Source organism: Lygodium microphyllum, chromosome 7 (assembly GCF_053477565.2).
Source record: "Lygodium microphyllum isolate KBCC chromosome 7, Lygodium_microphyllum_v1.1.10, whole genome shotgun sequence".
Taxonomy (NCBI): Eukaryota; Viridiplantae; Streptophyta; class Polypodiopsida; order Schizaeales; family Lygodiaceae; genus Lygodium; species Lygodium microphyllum.
The window spans coordinates 91,744,907-91,763,329 of record NC_141141.1 but is presented as its reverse complement, the minus strand read 5'-3'; the positions used below and the strand labels follow the sequence as shown (position 1 = coordinate 91,763,329).

The window sequence follows — 18,423 nt, the reverse complement described above, 5'->3', positions numbered from 1 at the left end:
GCACATTAAAAGTACTAGGCATGATCTAGATACAAAAGTGTTTACAAGGGATAAGAGGCTAGTAGGAGTAGTAGTATTATCATTCCATTAAAGGAGGACACATCCCACAATTAGATTGTTATCCTATTGCAGCATGGCACACCCTTGAGACAAAATAAGTTTTAAACATTTTCCCATATGGGAAAAGGGGCTCTTTTCTCTTGTTTTTTACTATAGTATTTAACATCATGAGAGGCACCACTACCTAGCAATGTGTGACTAAGGTACGAGGCTGTCAGCCCTCGTATGCACATGATATTATTATAATTCACAATATGAGAATTATAATGGGAATTTATCTAAAACTTCTCGTGGAATTTGGAAAGGTTAGGTAGTTACATTATTATGTGTTTTAGCAGCATGACATTATTTTAGCTAGATTTTCAATGCTGAGTTCCCTTCTTATCCCCTTTCCAGCCGTTGAATGGTAGATTGAAAACAAGCGGCATCATCATCGTCAGCATCAACCCATTGATTCCGGAAGGGACCGATCTCTTGCTCCTGCTTCATTTCTATGGCTATGGCGCTCGATGTGAGCGGGACCGTCAGGGTAGCGGCGATCCCAGCATCGTCTTCTGCCGCCGCGGCCGCGGCCGCGGCCGCTTCCCCTTCATCGCTTTCTCCTTCTTCATCATCCGCTTCATTCTCGCCATTTGCACGCTGCAGAGGGGATTCTCTAGCGGCTGGGGCGAAGAGCCGCAGGGCTGTCTCCGTCTCCTCCGTGCTGCCTTCATGCTGTGGACTGAAGGTGTGCGCCCCTGCGGCTGCGGTCTTACCTGTCTCCAGCACGATCTCTCCCCGATCATCGTCCTCTTCGGCCTCGAAGGTTTTGTGCCAGCAGCAGCCTGCAGCCCCCACCTCCGCTGCCCCCCCTGCCAATGCCATCTCAGAAGGTATGCCTCCTTTCTGGCATTACAAATCTGCACTTTTTCAAGCATGATGTGACATGAGCATTTCTGGTTTTGGCACCAAAGGATTGCGGTAATCTGTATGCCCCAAGAACTGGCGATCTCAATGCCCTTGTGTTGTTGTTTCACAATGCCATCGTAATGAGGCTTTCTGTTGTGCTCCCCCAATTAGACTCCCTTTCCTTTTGAACGAGATCTGATTCTCAATCAACAAAGATGGTACCCTTTATGCCATTAAGCTGTGTGTGCTTTTTATTTCAGTTACTTCTCACAAACCATCACCAATAAGGCTGTGAAGAGGGTTAACTATGTTGGAACATAGGAAAGTAAACGATGGGCATTCTAAAAATTGCAAGTCTTGCTGGGAATTATAACTTTTAGCAAGTCCCCTCCTTTGTTGTCTTTGTGTAGCTTGACATGAACATTTCTGACAAGTTGCAAGCTTACAGGATTGATTGTTGTCCCATGTTTCAACCTGTGACCATCAGAAATGAAAGCTGTTAAAGTATAGAGAGCAAGAATTCCCCAAATGTGAGATCCATCCTGTTTCGGCAAGTCTAGGCTGATATCTATCTTGTCTATGAACTTTATCACGAATAGTTACCCAAAGATGCTACTTAATTGTCCAGTCAGAAACTGTGGTACTGATTTCATTGTGGGAGCAGTTCATCCTTTGGTGAAGTCTTTTGGGGAGGGGGCATTATCTTACTCTTGTCACGACAGGACAGATAAATTTGCTAGTCCCCAGAAAGCTTGCCAGTTTCAGAACAGTATTGAAGGTACTCTGTGGTTGAAGGATTGCAAGTGACTCCCTCTGTGTTTTTTTGGCCCTGTTAAGGCAACTGGCATGACTTTGCAAAACAAAGTGAACATAAGAAAAATTGGTAAGCCCTCTAGGTTTGAAGACTCTCTATATAGTGACATGTTTTTTGCTGGGCAGCCCTTTGGTATGCTAGACTTGCCCATTTCACATCACATTTCCAGCATACAATTTACTATTGTTGAGGGAGGCACAACTCATCTGCCTGTGAGTGCACGTGGAAGCAACCATGCTACTGTGTGTAAGAGAGAAAAGACAAAGAGGAGAATGAAAAAGAGTGCAAAGCCTGCATTGATGACCAAGAAAACAGGACTGCATATAATGCTGAAGACAATGGATTGGGCTGCTGCAGCCTGTAAAGAAATACTCGAGAAGATAAATACAAAGTGTATGATGGAACAGAATGATGGAGAATATGATTCAAAGGTGGAGTAATTCAGAATAAAGAGTAAGCCTGCATCAATGACCAAGAAAACAGGACTGCATATAATGCCTGTAAAGAAATACTCGAGAAGATAAATACAAAGTGTACGATGAAACAGAACGATGGAGAGTACGATTCAAAGGTGGAGTAATTCAGAATAAAGAGTATGAATGCTGAAAACACACCATGCAAAGTGAATGCAATAACCTCGAACTTCCGTGTCTCAAAATGGATCTCAAAGTGGACCAGAGCAGAGATGGACTGAAGAGTGTGTCGTACTCTGAACAGAGCCTGAATTGCAGCAGGCAGCCTATCAGCTGCTGTAAATGCAGGTTGGAGTGAGGAAATTGTCAGGACTAGACTCATCAGTGGCAATGGTAGTGATGTTGAGCAAAAATGCATTACATGCTAATTAGCTATTTAAAACAGCCCCAAAACAAGCTGAATTAATCAAATTGCCAAAACTTTCATTAAAAGCAACGTGATTCTAGAGGGCGTCAGTGTCCTATCAGCCAAAGTCTAATGTGGGAGGACCCAACCATCCATAAATAGACAGGTTGCCCCCCATTCAGCCTCAATGTCATATTTGCAGCTTGCAGCTGCCTTCTCACTGCTGCCCATACCTTGTCAATGGAGGATCTCTCGCCGCAGCTGCTGCCTATTGCTGTCTACCATCTGCCGCTTGTCTTCCAGCCTTTTGCTGCCACATTGGAGCCTTCTACCAGCTGGTGACTATTGTCATAGGCTGGAAAAATGTATGTTTTACTGCTGCTGTACCTCTTGGAGCTGTTGTACAGCCTGTCAGCCTATGGCTCTGCTGTCCACATCAGCCCCATTGTTGCATCCATCTCTTTTTTGCATTCGCCTTGTATATTATGCTAGCAAAATCTGCATTTTGTAGTGTACATTATCCATACAACTGTCATGCCATCACTATTGGGCAGATTTCAGCACTTGACTGCTCGTTTGTCATTGTCAATTGATCTAGCATCCTATTGCTGCATTTACTGCTAGTAGACATTGATGGAGATTGCTTGTTGATTGCTGTGTCTCAGAGTCCGTAAAATCACAATATACCCTCTCTCACAATTGTTGCCTTGGTCCTAGAGACGAGAGTTTGGGGGTTAATTTTCACCTAGCAGAGTGTGTTTGTTGCATTGAGCATTATACTTCTTGATTTATTATTCGGATTGCGTTATCTTTTTCGTTCATGTATTTGTGTTAACCCTAACTCTAATAGTGTTTCTTATTACTCTGTGTTTGTCATGTGATTGCTTTTGTATTTTGTAAATGAATATTTCTGTACATGGTATCAGAGGTAGATACTCATTGAAGAAACCTAGCCCTTTGATTGAAAGCTCTGTCTTCAAAAACATGAACTATTGGAGAAAAGATGATATCGAACATCTTCACATTAACTTAGTCTTTAAAGTAGCTTTTGTCGAGAACCAAGTAGGAGTGGTCTTTACAGTCTACCTTGTAAGGGTTTCATATAGGTGAAAATACCTTAGACTGTTTGGAAGTTACCATTTCTTATCTTATCACAAACAAGAAAATGGAGTGAAACATAGCTCAAGAACTAAGAAGATTAAAGAGCTTGATAGAAAAATAGTGTTTTGACAACAACTACTCAATGAATGTATAATTGATTCTTTCTCGTTAGATGTTGCACTTAAATTTAATAATGTTGTAGGGTTGTCAAGATGTCTATTAGGGATGGTCTTTCTCTTGGAGGAAGAGATTTGAAGTATGTCTCTTTCTTTTAGACTCTTCCATCTACTTCGATGCAAGGTATAGAAGTTTCCACTTTGTATATTATTCTTTTTTTACTTCATTGTCTTTGCAATGTTTTGGTTAAGATCAAGAAAAAGTTAAGAGTGCCATATGTTGATCATGGTAGAAGTCCTCTCAAAGTTCCATTCTTGTAGGTTTATAGATGGAGAGATGATTAGAAGAAAAAGATTGGTAATACTTTTTTTCCTTTCTCTTTTTTGAATTATGCTTCTCAAAGTTGCAATGAGTACGGTGTCTTAACTTTAATGCATTCAATATCATCATCATCATCATTTCATTTTTTACCATTTAATTTGATGTATATTCATTATCATTTACACCATAGATTCAAAATCTACCATCCCACCTACTTCTTTTGTTGCGTCATCTTTAGCATTAACACCATGTATACTTTCATTTTAGATACCACATATCATTGCATGTACCACATCGAGGAACTCTGCAAATATAGGCATAGCCTTTAGGATCTCTATATCTTCATTTTTGAATGATACTCATGAACCTTTGGGAGAGGCTTAGCCTCCATCTTACAAATCTCAAAACAAAAACAAAGCTATTGAGTCATAAGGGAACTCCCAATCATTCTTAAAATGCAAGTAATAGAATGCACCAAAGAAAAAGAGATTCTGTCAACATTATTAATAGGCTGGTCATTTTGATGATGAGTGTCGATTAAATGTAAAAGGCACTTAGTTGAAGTAAAAGACTCAAAGCCAACAAGGAAGATAGGGTGGTAGCAACCAAGATCAAGGGTAGTGATGAGGCTAGACCCACACTGCCATTGGTAAAAAATTATAGCTAGTATCATTCTCAATTTTAGAGGTTTTTGAACATAAGGCCCGGCCCATCTTGTCTTCATCGAGACATCAGAGAATGTGAGCTTAGTCCACATTCGAAAGTTACCTCCTAATGAGATGATCACAAAGTCCACTCTACTTGACCAAGCACATCCTCTCTTGTTTGGATCATGTGTAGTAGAGCCATCCATCATACGATTCCCATCTAGAATATTTTTGTCTCATGAGCCCTTGCAGTTAGGAATGACCGGTGTGGAAACAACTCCTTGATCAAGATGGAAGGTTTAGGTCATGCCAAGTTTAATGTTGATCTCGCTTCACTAGATGATATCTATTATGTCCCCTAGCTTGGGGTGACTCTTTTGTCCTTTCAGTAGCTTTGTCGATCGGGGCAAGCAATTTTCTTTAGTGACCATAGTCAAGGTTTATGACTCTTAGATTAGTTTAGTGATTGTCATGGTGAGATAGCTTGATGGCCTTTACATGATGATTCGGTCCCATTTCTAGCCGATAGTTGAGGACTTAAGAGTTTCACCGCTTTCAAGCTTTAGCCACCTCATGGGAGTCTATGCCAGGTGTTGCATGGGTTGGATAGCCAATGAGTGGAAGCCTAATGGTTGAAATCTGTATGTGGGAGTGAGAAACCTACACACAAGGATGGGGTTGAATGGTGGGCAGCTTGTCTATTTATAGATATGGAAGGATTCTCTCAAATTAGGGTTTTGGGCAAAAAGGAGAAAAACAAAACAATCTTTTGCAAATGCTATACACTTGCATGTATCTTGTTTAGATTGTGGATAGTAGAGCCATCCATCATATGATCCCCATCTAGAATATCTTTGTCTCACGAGTCCTTGCTGTCAGGAATGATTGGTGTGGAACAACTCCTCGGTCAAGTTGCATGGTCTAGGTCTCGCCAATTTTAATATTGATCTCGCTTCACTAGATGATGTCTATTATTTCCCCTAGCTTGGGGTGACTCTTTTGTGCTTTCAGTAGCTTTGTCGATTGGGGCAAGCAATTTTCTTTATAGTGACTGTAGTCAAGGTCTATGACTCTTAGACTAGTTTAGTGATTGTGATGGGGAGATAGCTATTGGGTGTAAAGTCTCTTTGGGTGTAAACTCCCATTAATCCCATGTGTATAAACTTATGGATGTGAACACACCCTTTACTTGTACCCTAACATATAAATACATTTTTATTCTTTGTGTACCGAGGAACATACTAGTACATATACATTCGATTTCCTCACTCTCAGCTCTCAGCTCTATCCCTGCTCATTCCTGTTTCAGACTCCATAGTACTCTCACACAACAAATTGGTATTAGAGCATTGGTTACTACGTTCGTGCTTTCCAAGAGTGTGCTAGGTAGCAATTAACAAGTGAGTCAATACAGCCCTAGCATGTAGTAGACGGACTTGGGGAGAAGACAACTAGTACAGGTCATGTGCAGCAGATGGACCAAGTCAAAGTCAGCTAACCAGTGAACAACCAAAACAAGACAACCGGGCGTGACGGTTGACACAGGTCACGTGTGATAGACGAGCCAGGTTGACGGGGCTGACCAGTGGGCAACTAGGCTAGGTGGTTGAGTAGGGAGATGGGGTAGGTCAATGATTTGACAAGCTTATTTTTTAATTTGCAATTAGGTCAATGATTTGACAAGTCTATTTTTTAATATGCAATATTTTCTTCTTTCTTTATCGGGTGTTCGTGTGCACAAGCACAGTGTGCCTTCTTGGTTAAAAATTTTGGGGCTTTTTTCGGATTTGGAAATCGTGATCTAGAATAGGACAATCTAACCAAGAAATTGCAAAAATTGTGCACATTGGCTTTGAAAAATTTGGGGCTTTTCTTATATTAGTGAAATTTGGCTTATCTAAGTCAAATTTGCTGCTTATGTTAGTGAAATTTGGCTTAGCTGAGTCAAATTTACTGACTTTGGTGCACATTTGGACCTGAGAAATTGGGGGCTTTTGCAAGATTTTGGCAAATTTTCCTAATTTTGCATCTTTTTTGCTCTCGGGATCATGTAGGAATGCAATTGGGGTAGATTGGTTGGTAAAATTTTGTGGCTTTTTCTGAAATTTGGAAATTTTGGTAAAATTGATGTTTGAAATGTACATTGGGAACAATGCCGAAGCAATCTAGGTGCTATAAGCAGTGAGATTTATCTCCACTTGTGAGATTTTAAAGAAATTGTAAAGAGTCTTGGTTTTTTGTACCAGAAGTTGACTTGGTAATATATGTATGGAGCCTCATGTAATGATCTAGATATTATGGCAGCAACAAGTGATATGCACATTACTAAAAAGGAGATAATTGATGCCTTACTTTCAGCTCATGATGGGGTGTCTCAATCATGGATAGTGGACAACAGTGCCTCTTTTCATATTACTCCCTCTTTGTCATTTTGTGAATACAATGTAGATTACCTAGGCAAGATTTACTTGGGCAAAAATTATGCATGTGAGATCAAGGGTGTAGGTACCATTCACTTGGCCGTTGAAAATGGTCGAGCTGATTCTGCAAGATGTGAGATATGTACTTGGTATAAAGAAAAGTCTACTATCAGTTGGACAGCTTGATGTATGAGGGTATTTAACTACCTTTGGTGGTGGATCTTGGAAGGTCCACAAGGGCTCTGTGCTGATTGTTAAAGGTAGCAAAAGAGGGACTTTGTATTATTTGCATTGTAAAGCATTACTTGGCAAGTTTTTGGCTGTGGCTGAAATTTATTCACAGATGAAACTTTGACTCAAAAGACTTAGCCATATGAGCCAGAAAGGCCTCCAGGTTCTCTCCTCCTTTTGGAGATTTGATGTAAAAGGTTCTAGTCTCGACTTTTGTAATGATTGCATATGTGGAAAACATGTGAAGTCTCCTTATTACTCTGGTGTCATTAAGAAGTCAAATGCTCTTGACTTAGTACATTTTGATGTGTGCATTGTGCCTGTTAATTCACATGGGGATGCATTGTACTTTGTCACTTTTATTGACGATTTCAGTAGAAAGTCATGGATACATGTATTAAAGGGCAAAAAGGAAGTGTTGGATGCTTTTAAAAGGTTTCATTCTTTTGTTACCACATAGAAAGGGCTTAAGTTAAAAGCTATAAGAATGGATAATGGGGGCGAGTATGTTTCAAGTGAATTAAATTTTTTTTGTGAGATGCATGGCATTAAGAGGGAGTTGACAACCCCTTACAATCTTGCATCAAAAGCTAATCTCCCACAATAGTTTTGGGAAGACTCTTAAAACCGCAGTTCATGTGTGCAATCGCTCTCCCAATCGTGCATTGGAAAATGACATTCCTGAAGAGATTTAGTCTAGCAAACTTGCTTCATATGATCATTTGCGTGTCTTTGGTTGTGATGCCCTTGTGCATATTCTTGTAAATCAGAGGACTAAACTAGACATGAAATCTATCAAGGGTATCTTTATGGGATATAGAGATGAGGGAGAGATGGGATATAGAGTTTGGCTTCCTTAGGATAGGAAGATAGTACATAGCCAAGACGTAGTATTGAATGAGGCAAAGTTGCTAAAAAATGTTACACATGGTGATTTTGACAAAAAGAAGGTCAAATTTTAGCATGAACAGCCAGGTGTTCAGCAACCAAACCATTAGCTGAAGATTCTGTCCCTTTTGATACTGAAAACAAGCTACAACCTATTGTGCTACAGCCAAAAGATAATGGACAGCCAATTGATGCACGTGGTGGAATAGAAGAGCAAGAAGAACATGCTGAAAACAGGTTATGGTAGGAAGAAAATGCTGAAAATCAGCCACTAGGTGGTGGTGTGTGAAACTAGCCTTCCTTTTGTGAATGGGTGGTAAATTCTTGATTACCACTTAATTACAGCAGCAAATGAAACCAACCTTCCTACCGTGGATGGGTAGTAAATCCCTGACTACAACTTAATTATAACAACAAACAATTAGCACAAATCTGAAAATACAAATTTACCTATTGATCTTGGACAATGCACACCCTATTGGCCCCAATATTGGTGCCCCTTTCGGTATTTCTTTAGCTTTATTGAGAAGTTGATTTACAATGGGATTCTCCCAATCCCTTTCGACATTTCAACTCTCCTTGCTATTCAAAATCACTAGCAAGTGTTTACTTTGATTTGCCCCTTATTCGGGTAATCAATTGGTCTTCACCCGCTTTGATGGAGATGGAAAATGCCCCAAATTCAATTATTTGTTGGTCCACCCACTTGAATAGGGCAAAAATAGCTTCAGCCCTGTTGAATCTAAGTCTTGGAGCTTCCAATTTTTGGCACGTTTCTCGGATTGTTGCTAAATCCTAATTTTTGCTACAGATTAGGGTTTACAGTAGAGAAATATGAAATTTCTCAGCCTCCAATGGTCCAAATGCTGAGATCTTTGGAGCAAAGGTTTGAAATGGTTGGGAGATAAGAGAGAAAGCTGTAAAGAGAGAAAATTCAAGGTTTTGTCGCGAAGAATGATTGAAAATCAATCAAATGCAGCTGCTATCCTGCCACAACAGCTTGTAGATGCAAATAACTGAAAAAAATCAGTCATTTACTGTCGTTGCCCTGTCTCAATAACATGTAGATGCTTTCTCTTGCTGTTGATTGGTCTTCTCCTGCCCTTGGCAGCCTCAGAAAGTCCTCCAATGGTTACAAATCAGACGAGCAGCCTCTCCTTCCTCTCTCTTGCAGGCTGAATTTATAAAAATGCCTCTCCCAAGCCTCTAAAGACGTTTTTCAGTCTTGCATGGGCACTTTTAATAAGTGACTACCTTTCCAAATGGATTTTTCAACATTTTTTATAATTAAATATTAATTTTCAGCCTTTAAATATTGAAAGTTAATCTAATAATTATTTCAGTGCCCTGAAAAATAATCAGATTTGTCAATATTTAAATTGGCTAGGCAACTTTCATTCCTGAGTGTCTCTGCACCATCTTTGACCATCAGATTGGCGTTAGGTATCATTAAATGTCACTTTTCTAGTGTCATCAATTGACACTTTTGGCCAAATGGATAACTTAGGCCAACAACTGGCACCCGATACCACCAAGTACCTGTGTGGCATATCTTATAGCAACTTTTATCTTTGACATTCCGTGATTTTTTTGGGTCTTGGGCTCGTAAATTTACTTTAACCCCAGTTGCAGCTCACATGTGCAACATTTACTTAATCATGTGATTAAAAATTAATCCACATGTTAAGTGAGGTTTCAAAAATACATGTTCTCATGGCAGTGTGCACATACTTGAGGATGTCGGGCCATTGCCTATTAATACAGATCATTGGGTAAGAAGGTCTACACGTGTTAGATGGTAGCGATTGAGGTTTCGGCCATCTTTGGATTGTATTTTATTTACTAATGAAGGTGAGCCTTTGATATTTAGAGAGGCACAGTCATGCGAAAATAAGAGAAAGTGGGAGCTTGCTATGCAGGAATAGATGAAGTCTCTACATGCGAATAACAGATGGGAGCTTGTACCTTTGCCCAAGGATAGGAAAGCTATTCTTAATAAATGGATTTATAAGGTGAAATGTATTGATGGGAAGCCCAAATACAAGGCACGTTTGGTTGCTAAGGGCTATACACATAAGAAATGCATAGACTTCCAAGAGGGTTTTTCACCGGTGGTGAAGATGACTACGCTCCGTATTTTGTTTGCTCTCATTGCATCCTTGGATTTAGAGTTGGATCAGATGGATGTGAAGATTGTTTTTTTTCATGGTGACCTGGATAAAGATCTGTACATAAAACAACCCGAAGGTTTTGCTATTCCAAGGAAAGAGCATTTAGTTTGTAAGCTAAAATGCAGCTTAGATGGGCCGAAGCAATCCCCCACACAGTGGTATAAAAAGTTTGATACTTTTATGCTCAGTCAATTCAAACGCAACCATGCAGATCACTGCTTATAGACTAAAAACGCTGATGATGGAAGCCTTATTGTGCTGGTTTTATGTGTGGATGACATGTTGATTGCAAGAAAGTATATAAGAGTACTCTACATGCTCTTAGAAGGTAGCTGAGTTCAGCCTTCTCAACGAAAGATTTGGAAGCAACTAAACACATTTTGGGCATGCGCATTAAAAGAGATAGTGGGCAGTACTTGTTGTTTCTCTCATAAGACAAGTATATCAGCACAATACTTGACTGATTTAATTCAGCTGAAGCTAAGCCTCTTGGTATGCCTTTACCACCATATGCAAAGCTTAGTAAAGCTGATTGCCCAAAAGAAGATGCAGCTGGTAGTGCTATGAAGCGCATACCTTACGTATTAGCTTGTGGTTCTTTGATGTACGCCATGGTTGCAACTCGTCTAGACATTGCTCATGTAGTGGAAGTTGCTAGTAGATTCATGTCTAACTCTAGCAAACCACATTGGGAACCAATGAAATGTATCTTTAGATACTTAAAATGTACACAAGACAAGTGTATATGCTATGGAAAGGGTACACTAGAGTGGGATTATGTGATTCAGACATGGCAGGAGGTCTTGACACTAGAAAATCTTCCAGTGGGTATATCTTTACTTTGGCTGGTGGGGCTATTTTTTGGTGTTCAAGGTTGTAGAAAATTGTAGCACTGAGTTCTACAGAGGCTGTATATATTTCAGCCAATAAAGCTTCCAAGGAAGCTATTTGGCTTGGCCGTTTGGTCAAGGATTTTGGTCTTTCTTCATGTACTCCAGTGCTTGGTTGTGATAGCTAGAATGCAGTATGTCTAGCTAAGAGTGCCATGTTTCATGTATGTACCAAACACAGATGTTTAGTATCATTTCATGCGACAGGTGTTGGATGATGGTCTTGTCAGATTGACTAAGGTCAAAACTAAAGATAATCTTGCAGATGTTTTCACTATTAGCCTAGAAAAGGCTCAGCATGAGCATTGCATTCGACTAGTGGGAGTTGGATAGTTTAAAGGTATCACTTCGGGCCTTTAAGTGGGAGGTTGTTGGGTGTAACGTCCCTTTGGGTTTAAACTCCCATTAATCCCGTGTGTATAAACTTATGGGTGTGAACACACCACACCCTTTACTTGTACCCTAATATATAAATGCATTTTTATTCTTTGTGTATTGTGGAACACACTGGTTCACACACATTTGATTTCCTCACTCTCAACTCTCAGCTCTATCCTTGCTCATTCCTATCTTTGACTCCATAGTACTCTCACACAACAATAGCCTGGTGGCCTTTACATGATGACCCAGTCCCATTTCTAGCCAATAGTCAAGGACTTAAGAGTTCCACCGCTTTCAAGCTTTAGCCACCTCATGGGAGTCTATGTCAGGTGTTGCATGGGTTGGACAACCAATGAGTGGAAGCCTGATGGCTGAAATCTGCATGTGGGAGTGAGAAATGTGTACACAAGGATGGGGTTGAATGGTGGGCAGCTTGTCTATTTATAGATGTGGAAGGATCCTCTCAAATTAGGGTTTTGGTAAAAAAAGAGGAAAACACAACAATCTCTCGCAAATGCTACACACCTGCTTATGGAAGTAGTAATGCAACTATGACAAAAAGAGAGAATATATAGAAGAGAATGTGTGCACACATACTTTGGGCAGGTTATAGAATGCATACAATGCTGAAGATGCTAGATTGGGCATTGCGTGAATGCCAACTGTGGACAAGGTGTGTGAGGTATTGCCACAAGTGATGTGAAACAAAACGGGGACGGAACAGGGAGGAACTCCCATTGCTTGTGACTATATGGTCACGTGGGATGGAAAGAAACTACCATCCTTGCAATCCTCAAGTCCAAAACTGATACTTGTGACTACAGAGTGAGGGCATGGGATGGAGGAGAAAGATTAACTGAGGAGAGGAGAAAGAACATGACAACAACAGATGTGGCTGGAGAGAGAAAATCTGCAGTATCAAAGTGATGATTGGGACAGCACGCAGAAGAAGGCGAAGCTGATTGCAATGATGATGAGAGGGAAGGACGTGGCTATAAATAGCCTAATCACCAACAATTTGGCTGATTGGCTGCTCAAAAGTGGTTGATCTGCTAAAAGCTGTTGGATGGGACACAATGTATATGCCCTGCTCAACAAATGTCTGTTGGGCCAGAAGAATTAACCGTCTAGGTCTGCATGTGCCACCCAGCATGAACACAATATAGGGACTGTGCTGCTTGCTAATGGAGAAAGTGAGATGAGCTGTTGGACAGGCTTGGAATGACATGGGCAGAATTGTAGGAGCAGAGGACATATCTGAGAAACCATAATCTCCATTGAAAATGCCTAGGGTGAACACTGCTGACAAAGACAAAGGACTTAAGTTTGATCAACACATGGAGTGCCAAAACTTTGAATGTCGTGACTCCTTGCTAGATTTTGGGGGCTCACAACTAGGAGATGGACATAGAGAAAGATAGATGCTGACAAAGACAGACTTAAGTTTGATCAACACATGGAGTGCCAAAACTTTGAATGTCCTGACTCCTTGCTAGATTTTGGGGGCTCACAACTAGGAGATGGACATAGAGAAAGATAGACGATGACATGTTTGCTAATAGTCTCTTGTTTGAATACAATATAGTTTCAGTTTGAGGATTGCAAGCTAGTTTCGACATGTGGCCTTTTGTGAGGGTACGGTTTGATAAGTTTTTAAATTTTGTATTTCATGGTGGCTCTTCAAACCCATATTGAGGTTTTCCATGCAACAATATAAAACATGACAAAAGAAGTGTGTGCATGTGGGCACCCTTGTTTCATATGTGTGTGTCATTTGTGTATGCACTTTCCCCTCCTTGAGAACTGGTCTGAAGAATCGGCTTTGCAAATATATGAAGGTTGGAAAATGGTGGGAGTACTCTCTTTTCATGGTACGGGGGAGTGGCCTCCTTTTTAAGCAGTTGGTGTTCTCTTGGAGATGTTGGGGTGCTTCCCATGGGATTGACTTTGAGCAAGTTGCTCGAGATGTGTATTTAATTCTAAGCTTCTTTTGGTCCTCATGCTAGGCTCTTCTTAATAGAGTGGCAGCCTTTAAGCATGTGGAGAGGTAGATTTTCCTCTCCGGTGCTTATTGAAGCTTTCTAGAGTTTTGGCAGGGTCTTTACTCTTTTCTATGAAGGTTTCGAGGGATTTTCTTAAGGTATTGTAGTCCAAATCTCTTGATTTCTCTTAATGATCAAGAATTGTAGTTGGTGGATGGTGTTGAGCTAAAACACGCTTTACAATCGATTAGCATCTTTAAACAGCTCCAAAACATGCGTTATGAAAATGCAAATTTGGTGTGCGATTTGAGAGAGTTTTGATGGTCCCCCAAAATCCTAATTTTTGGGGCATCCTTCAACATCTATAAATAGACAAGTTGCCCACCATTCTGCCGTATCTTTTTGTGTAGGTTTCTTACTCTACCGTACAGATTTTAGCAATCAGCCAGCTACCATTTGCTGTCTAGCCGCCATTGATTGTAGCCCATCACTGTATAGACCTAGATAGCTTGTTTTCAGCCATTCCCTTGCTACTTGGAGGTCTCCATCTGTTGCATGATCATAGCACTTGATCAATGTGTGTTTTCAGCAATTGGTGCTAGGCAACAGGTTGTTGCAATCTCTCCTACCAGGCGACTGTTGCAGTACTTGCATTTTTGCTATCTAGCAAGCCACCTACATCAATACACACCTTTCTTGTTATTGCTTGATAGTTCTTTGCCTTGGGTGACCAATTTTCAGTCTTCTCTTATGGTACATTGCTATGTTTATCAGATTTCAGCCTTCGATATCTTGCTGTGTTTTGGTGACTAGCCTGTTGCCCTTCATTATTTAGCACTCTTAACTCTAACTAGTAGTTATATCACTTGGGATCCGTCTTCGGTGGACATCACTCTGCGACTCTCCATTGCTTTGCCCTTGGGGATTTTGTACACTTTTACATTCACTTACAACATTCATTCATGTCAGAGTTTTTTCTCTTTATGTTCGTCTTAATGTTTGAGTTTTGCATTTGCATATTGCGTTTTGCGTTTAGGGTTTGAGTTTTGCTTATCACTATTCGAGTCTTTGTGTTTCATTCTTAGTTGTATATGTCGTGTTTCCTTAGTGCAAACCCTAGTATATCTTCACAGATGGGATCTTATTGTATTACTTGGGACTCTAAGCAAATACTGTTGAAACTAGCCTTTCTTCTTGGAGAGGGTGGTAATGCCTTGATTTAACAATAATTACAGCAAGCATAAAATTCACTGATCTCGTCTGCTAATCCAAGTGTCTCTTGCTATCAAAATTGACTAGTAAGCCATCAACCCAAATTTCCCTTTGGTTTGCTTAAGGATTGGCCTTTACTCTACTCCTTGAAAGACAAATTGAGCCTCAAATTTGATATGGGCTGGTTGGTCTCTTGAACTCCTCAAAATTCTTTAACTTTAGCTATTGGAATTCAAGTCTTAATTTTGAGCACACATCTTGATATGGCTATCAAACCCTAATTTTTGTTGTAAATTAGGGTTTATAGTAGAGATTCTACAATATTTGCACCTTTGACGACTCAAATGGTTAGATTTTGTTGGGATAACTTGAGAGATGGTTGTTAGATGAGAGAGAATGTTGTAGAGAGAGATGTTGGAGTTTCATTAGGAGAAAGGTTGTAAGATTGTTGCTGCATTGCTCAAACAACCATAAAAGTTGTCATCTACACCTTAGGACCACCGAAAAGGTTGCTACCACCTCTTGTATGCTATCACCTGTACCTTAGGACCACCGAAAAGGTTGCTATCCCCCTTGCATGCCATCACCTGTACCATATGAGAGAGAATGTTATAGAGAGAGAGATGTCAGAGTTTCATTAGGAGAAAGGCTAAAAGATTGCTACTGCCTTGCTCAAACAACCATAGAAGTTGTCATCTATAGTAGCTAAGGAGCATCGAAAAGATTGCTACCCTTTCTTGTATGCTATCACCTATACCAAAAGAACCTTGGGCTGTTGTCACTTGCACCTAGAGGTCTTCGCTTGCTATCACTTGTAGGACTGGTCCCTTGGTAGTTGCAAATCACATCAACAGTATCTCCTTGCTCTCTAATAGCCTCCTTCTCTCTCACAGTGGCTTGAATAGATTTCCACCAGCCTCCAAAAACGTTTTTTCCACTTGCATGGGCAAGTTTTACAAGGTGGTAGCGCCTTCTAATCCCATTTTCCAGCATTATCTAGCTTATTAATTTGCAAATTAATTTAATAATTATTCAAGTACTTAGGAAAATAATTCCAATAGCCAATAATTAAATTGTCTAGACCAATTTGTCTTTCGAGTATCAATTAATTAATGCCTAGTCTCTAATGTCACCATTGATATTAGTGACTCAATATATTGGTCTAGGCCAAAATTTGATACTAGGTACTACCTAGTACTTGTTAGACATAACTCAGGACAACTTTTGCCTTTGGTATCATTTTGGGGTCCCGAGTCCCACACTGTGAAATATTTAACCTACATCTCACATGTGAAGGTCACATTTACTCATTTGATTAACTTTTAATCAAATGCTAAGCAAAGCAATAAATTTCATGTCCTTGTGACAATTATTGTATAAGCTGATGAGAGGCTCTCAAAGGAAGTGTAGCATTTTCTAGCGGAAGAAACATTCAATGTTTAGGGGCTTTTCCTGAAGTGTTGTATTTCAAATCTCTTGATTTCTCTTAATGATCAAGAATTGGAGTTGGTGGATGTGACTTGCTGCATTACTAGGGTCTCAAACCAATTACTGTTGTACAAGTTGATGAGAGGAACCCAAAGGAAGTTTAGCATTTTTTGAAGTTCCAGAATGTCTAGTCCAATAATCCCTGTGGCTTAATAGGGCCCAGTTGCAGTGGGACTACAATTGTGAATTGCAGGGGATGGGCAGATAGGCCTGATGATAGCGTGAGACTATGCTTGCATGCTTGTTTTTCATGATTGATGCACTCCCATGCCAAACACTTTCTATGTCATTTATTGTATGCCATCCCAAAACTGATTGACAGGAAACTCTTACTTAAGGAAATGCAGTAAGGCATGTGCTTTGCTCAGTACGCTTCAGAATAAATTGCAAGAACTTCAAAAATTGTGCACAATTCTCTGGTGTCATGTGACTTGTTGTAACTGACAATGCTCACTGCAAGAAGCAGTAGCTGACTTGGAAGACTTGTGCTGCTGCAAGTTTTCTTTATGAACTTGGTGCCTCTGTCATGCCCTCTATTCGTATATCAGCCTTACTGTTGCTGCTTTGACAGAAAAGCTATGCTAAGCACTGCCTGCTGCTCATGTGCGCTAATTTTTATCATCACCTTTATCTAGCTGATGAACAGGATTCCAAGTATTACTAAATGCAGTCCTTTTGTTAGGAGGATAAAACGTGCAAGTTTGAATTCAGTAACTGTGGAATCACAGTAATCTATAGTTTTCCTGAACTGTGATTTGAGTTGCTTATCTTTTAATTTGGATCAAGCATTAATATCAGCTTTTCAGCCTCAGAATGCAAAGTTCTGGTGATAACAAGCCTCCAAAAATGCCAAATCTTGGTGCCAATTTTTAGTGTAGCTCTTTTTGCTATCCACAAATTTAGCTGATCCTTTTATTTTAGCATGATGATTGTGCTTTGTGCTGTGTTCTTTTCTGGTGCATGTTAAGTATGAAAAGGTTGGTGTGTCATTACTGGGTTCAACTGGGCTTAGAGGAGCTCAATCAATTTATTTTCTTAAATGGAAAAAGAACTTGAATATCTGTTGTACTCATTAATTTCAAGTCATCCCAGATACTTGGGGAAACAAGGCATACATCTTTATTATAACATGCGTGTTACTACCAGCCTTAAGAATCTCAAACAATGAATCTCTTCATAGTTCACCAGTATATGTATGCAAGTGGCCATTTTCTAGTCATTTGGACTTATGAGTGCATTTTCATTGGATCTGCTGCATCATACCTATTTGTTAAATAAGGTGCAGTTTTATTTTCTGCAGCTGCTGCAGTTGATGACAAGACTTGGAAACCACTTGTACTTGATAGTGACATCCCAGTTCTTGTAGATTTTTGGGCTCCCTGGTGTGGACCCTGCCGAATGATTGCTCCACTGATTGATGAATTAGCAAGGCAGTATGCTGGCCGGTTGCGCTGCTTGAAACTTAATACTGATGAAAGTCCTAACACAGCAACTGAATATGGTATACGGAGTATTCCGACAGTTATGATATTCAAGGGTGGGCAGAAGAAAGATACCATCATTGGAGCTGTCCCAAAAGCCACCTTGATTTCTACAATAGAAAAGTACCTTGAGCGGTAGGCATGCCTACCAATCTAGGCAGCCTTGCAGTGTACTCCCTCTTGCAGGTTGAATTTTGTGTATAAAGATTACATGAATTTTAATGCTCCCGCTAGCTGAGGAGGAAGGCTGCTTGGCACTCTGTAGATATTAAGACGTCTCCACAGTGGGGAAGAACTGCTAAGGTTCAAACTTTTAATTTCTTGTAGCCAGGATTATACGCTGCTTAAGCTCTAGATGGGGCTGACATTCAGCTGTATTAGTTTTCTGTTTTACACCACTTCTCTTAGCTTTTTATTGTCACATACTTTCTGCATCATTCTTCAGGCTAAAGCAACTTGCAAAGCATACTTTATGTGCTTGTTTCTAATTTTTATGGGTGGTGCTTTTTACC

At 40.1% G+C, this 18,423-nt stretch overlaps 1 protein-coding gene across 2 annotated transcripts; it reads left to right on the top strand.

Moving 5' to 3' along the window:
- Positions 1-443: 443 nt before the first annotated feature.
- LOC148033694 (uncharacterized) lies at positions 444-18,423 on the top strand. Of its 2 annotated transcripts, none has more exons than XM_087681658.1 (2): positions 444-932; positions 17,716-18,423. In XM_087681658.1, the coding sequence occupies exons 1-2, from the start codon at positions 554-556 to the stop codon at positions 18,048-18,050; spliced, it is 714 nt and encodes a 237-aa protein (XP_087537784.1). In that variant the 5' UTR covers positions 444-553; the 3' UTR covers positions 18,051-18,423. The 2 variants fall into 2 exon arrangements, with proteins under 2 accessions (XP_087537784.1, XP_087537785.1); XM_087681659.1 differs by having other exon boundaries at positions 446-932; positions 17,731-18,423.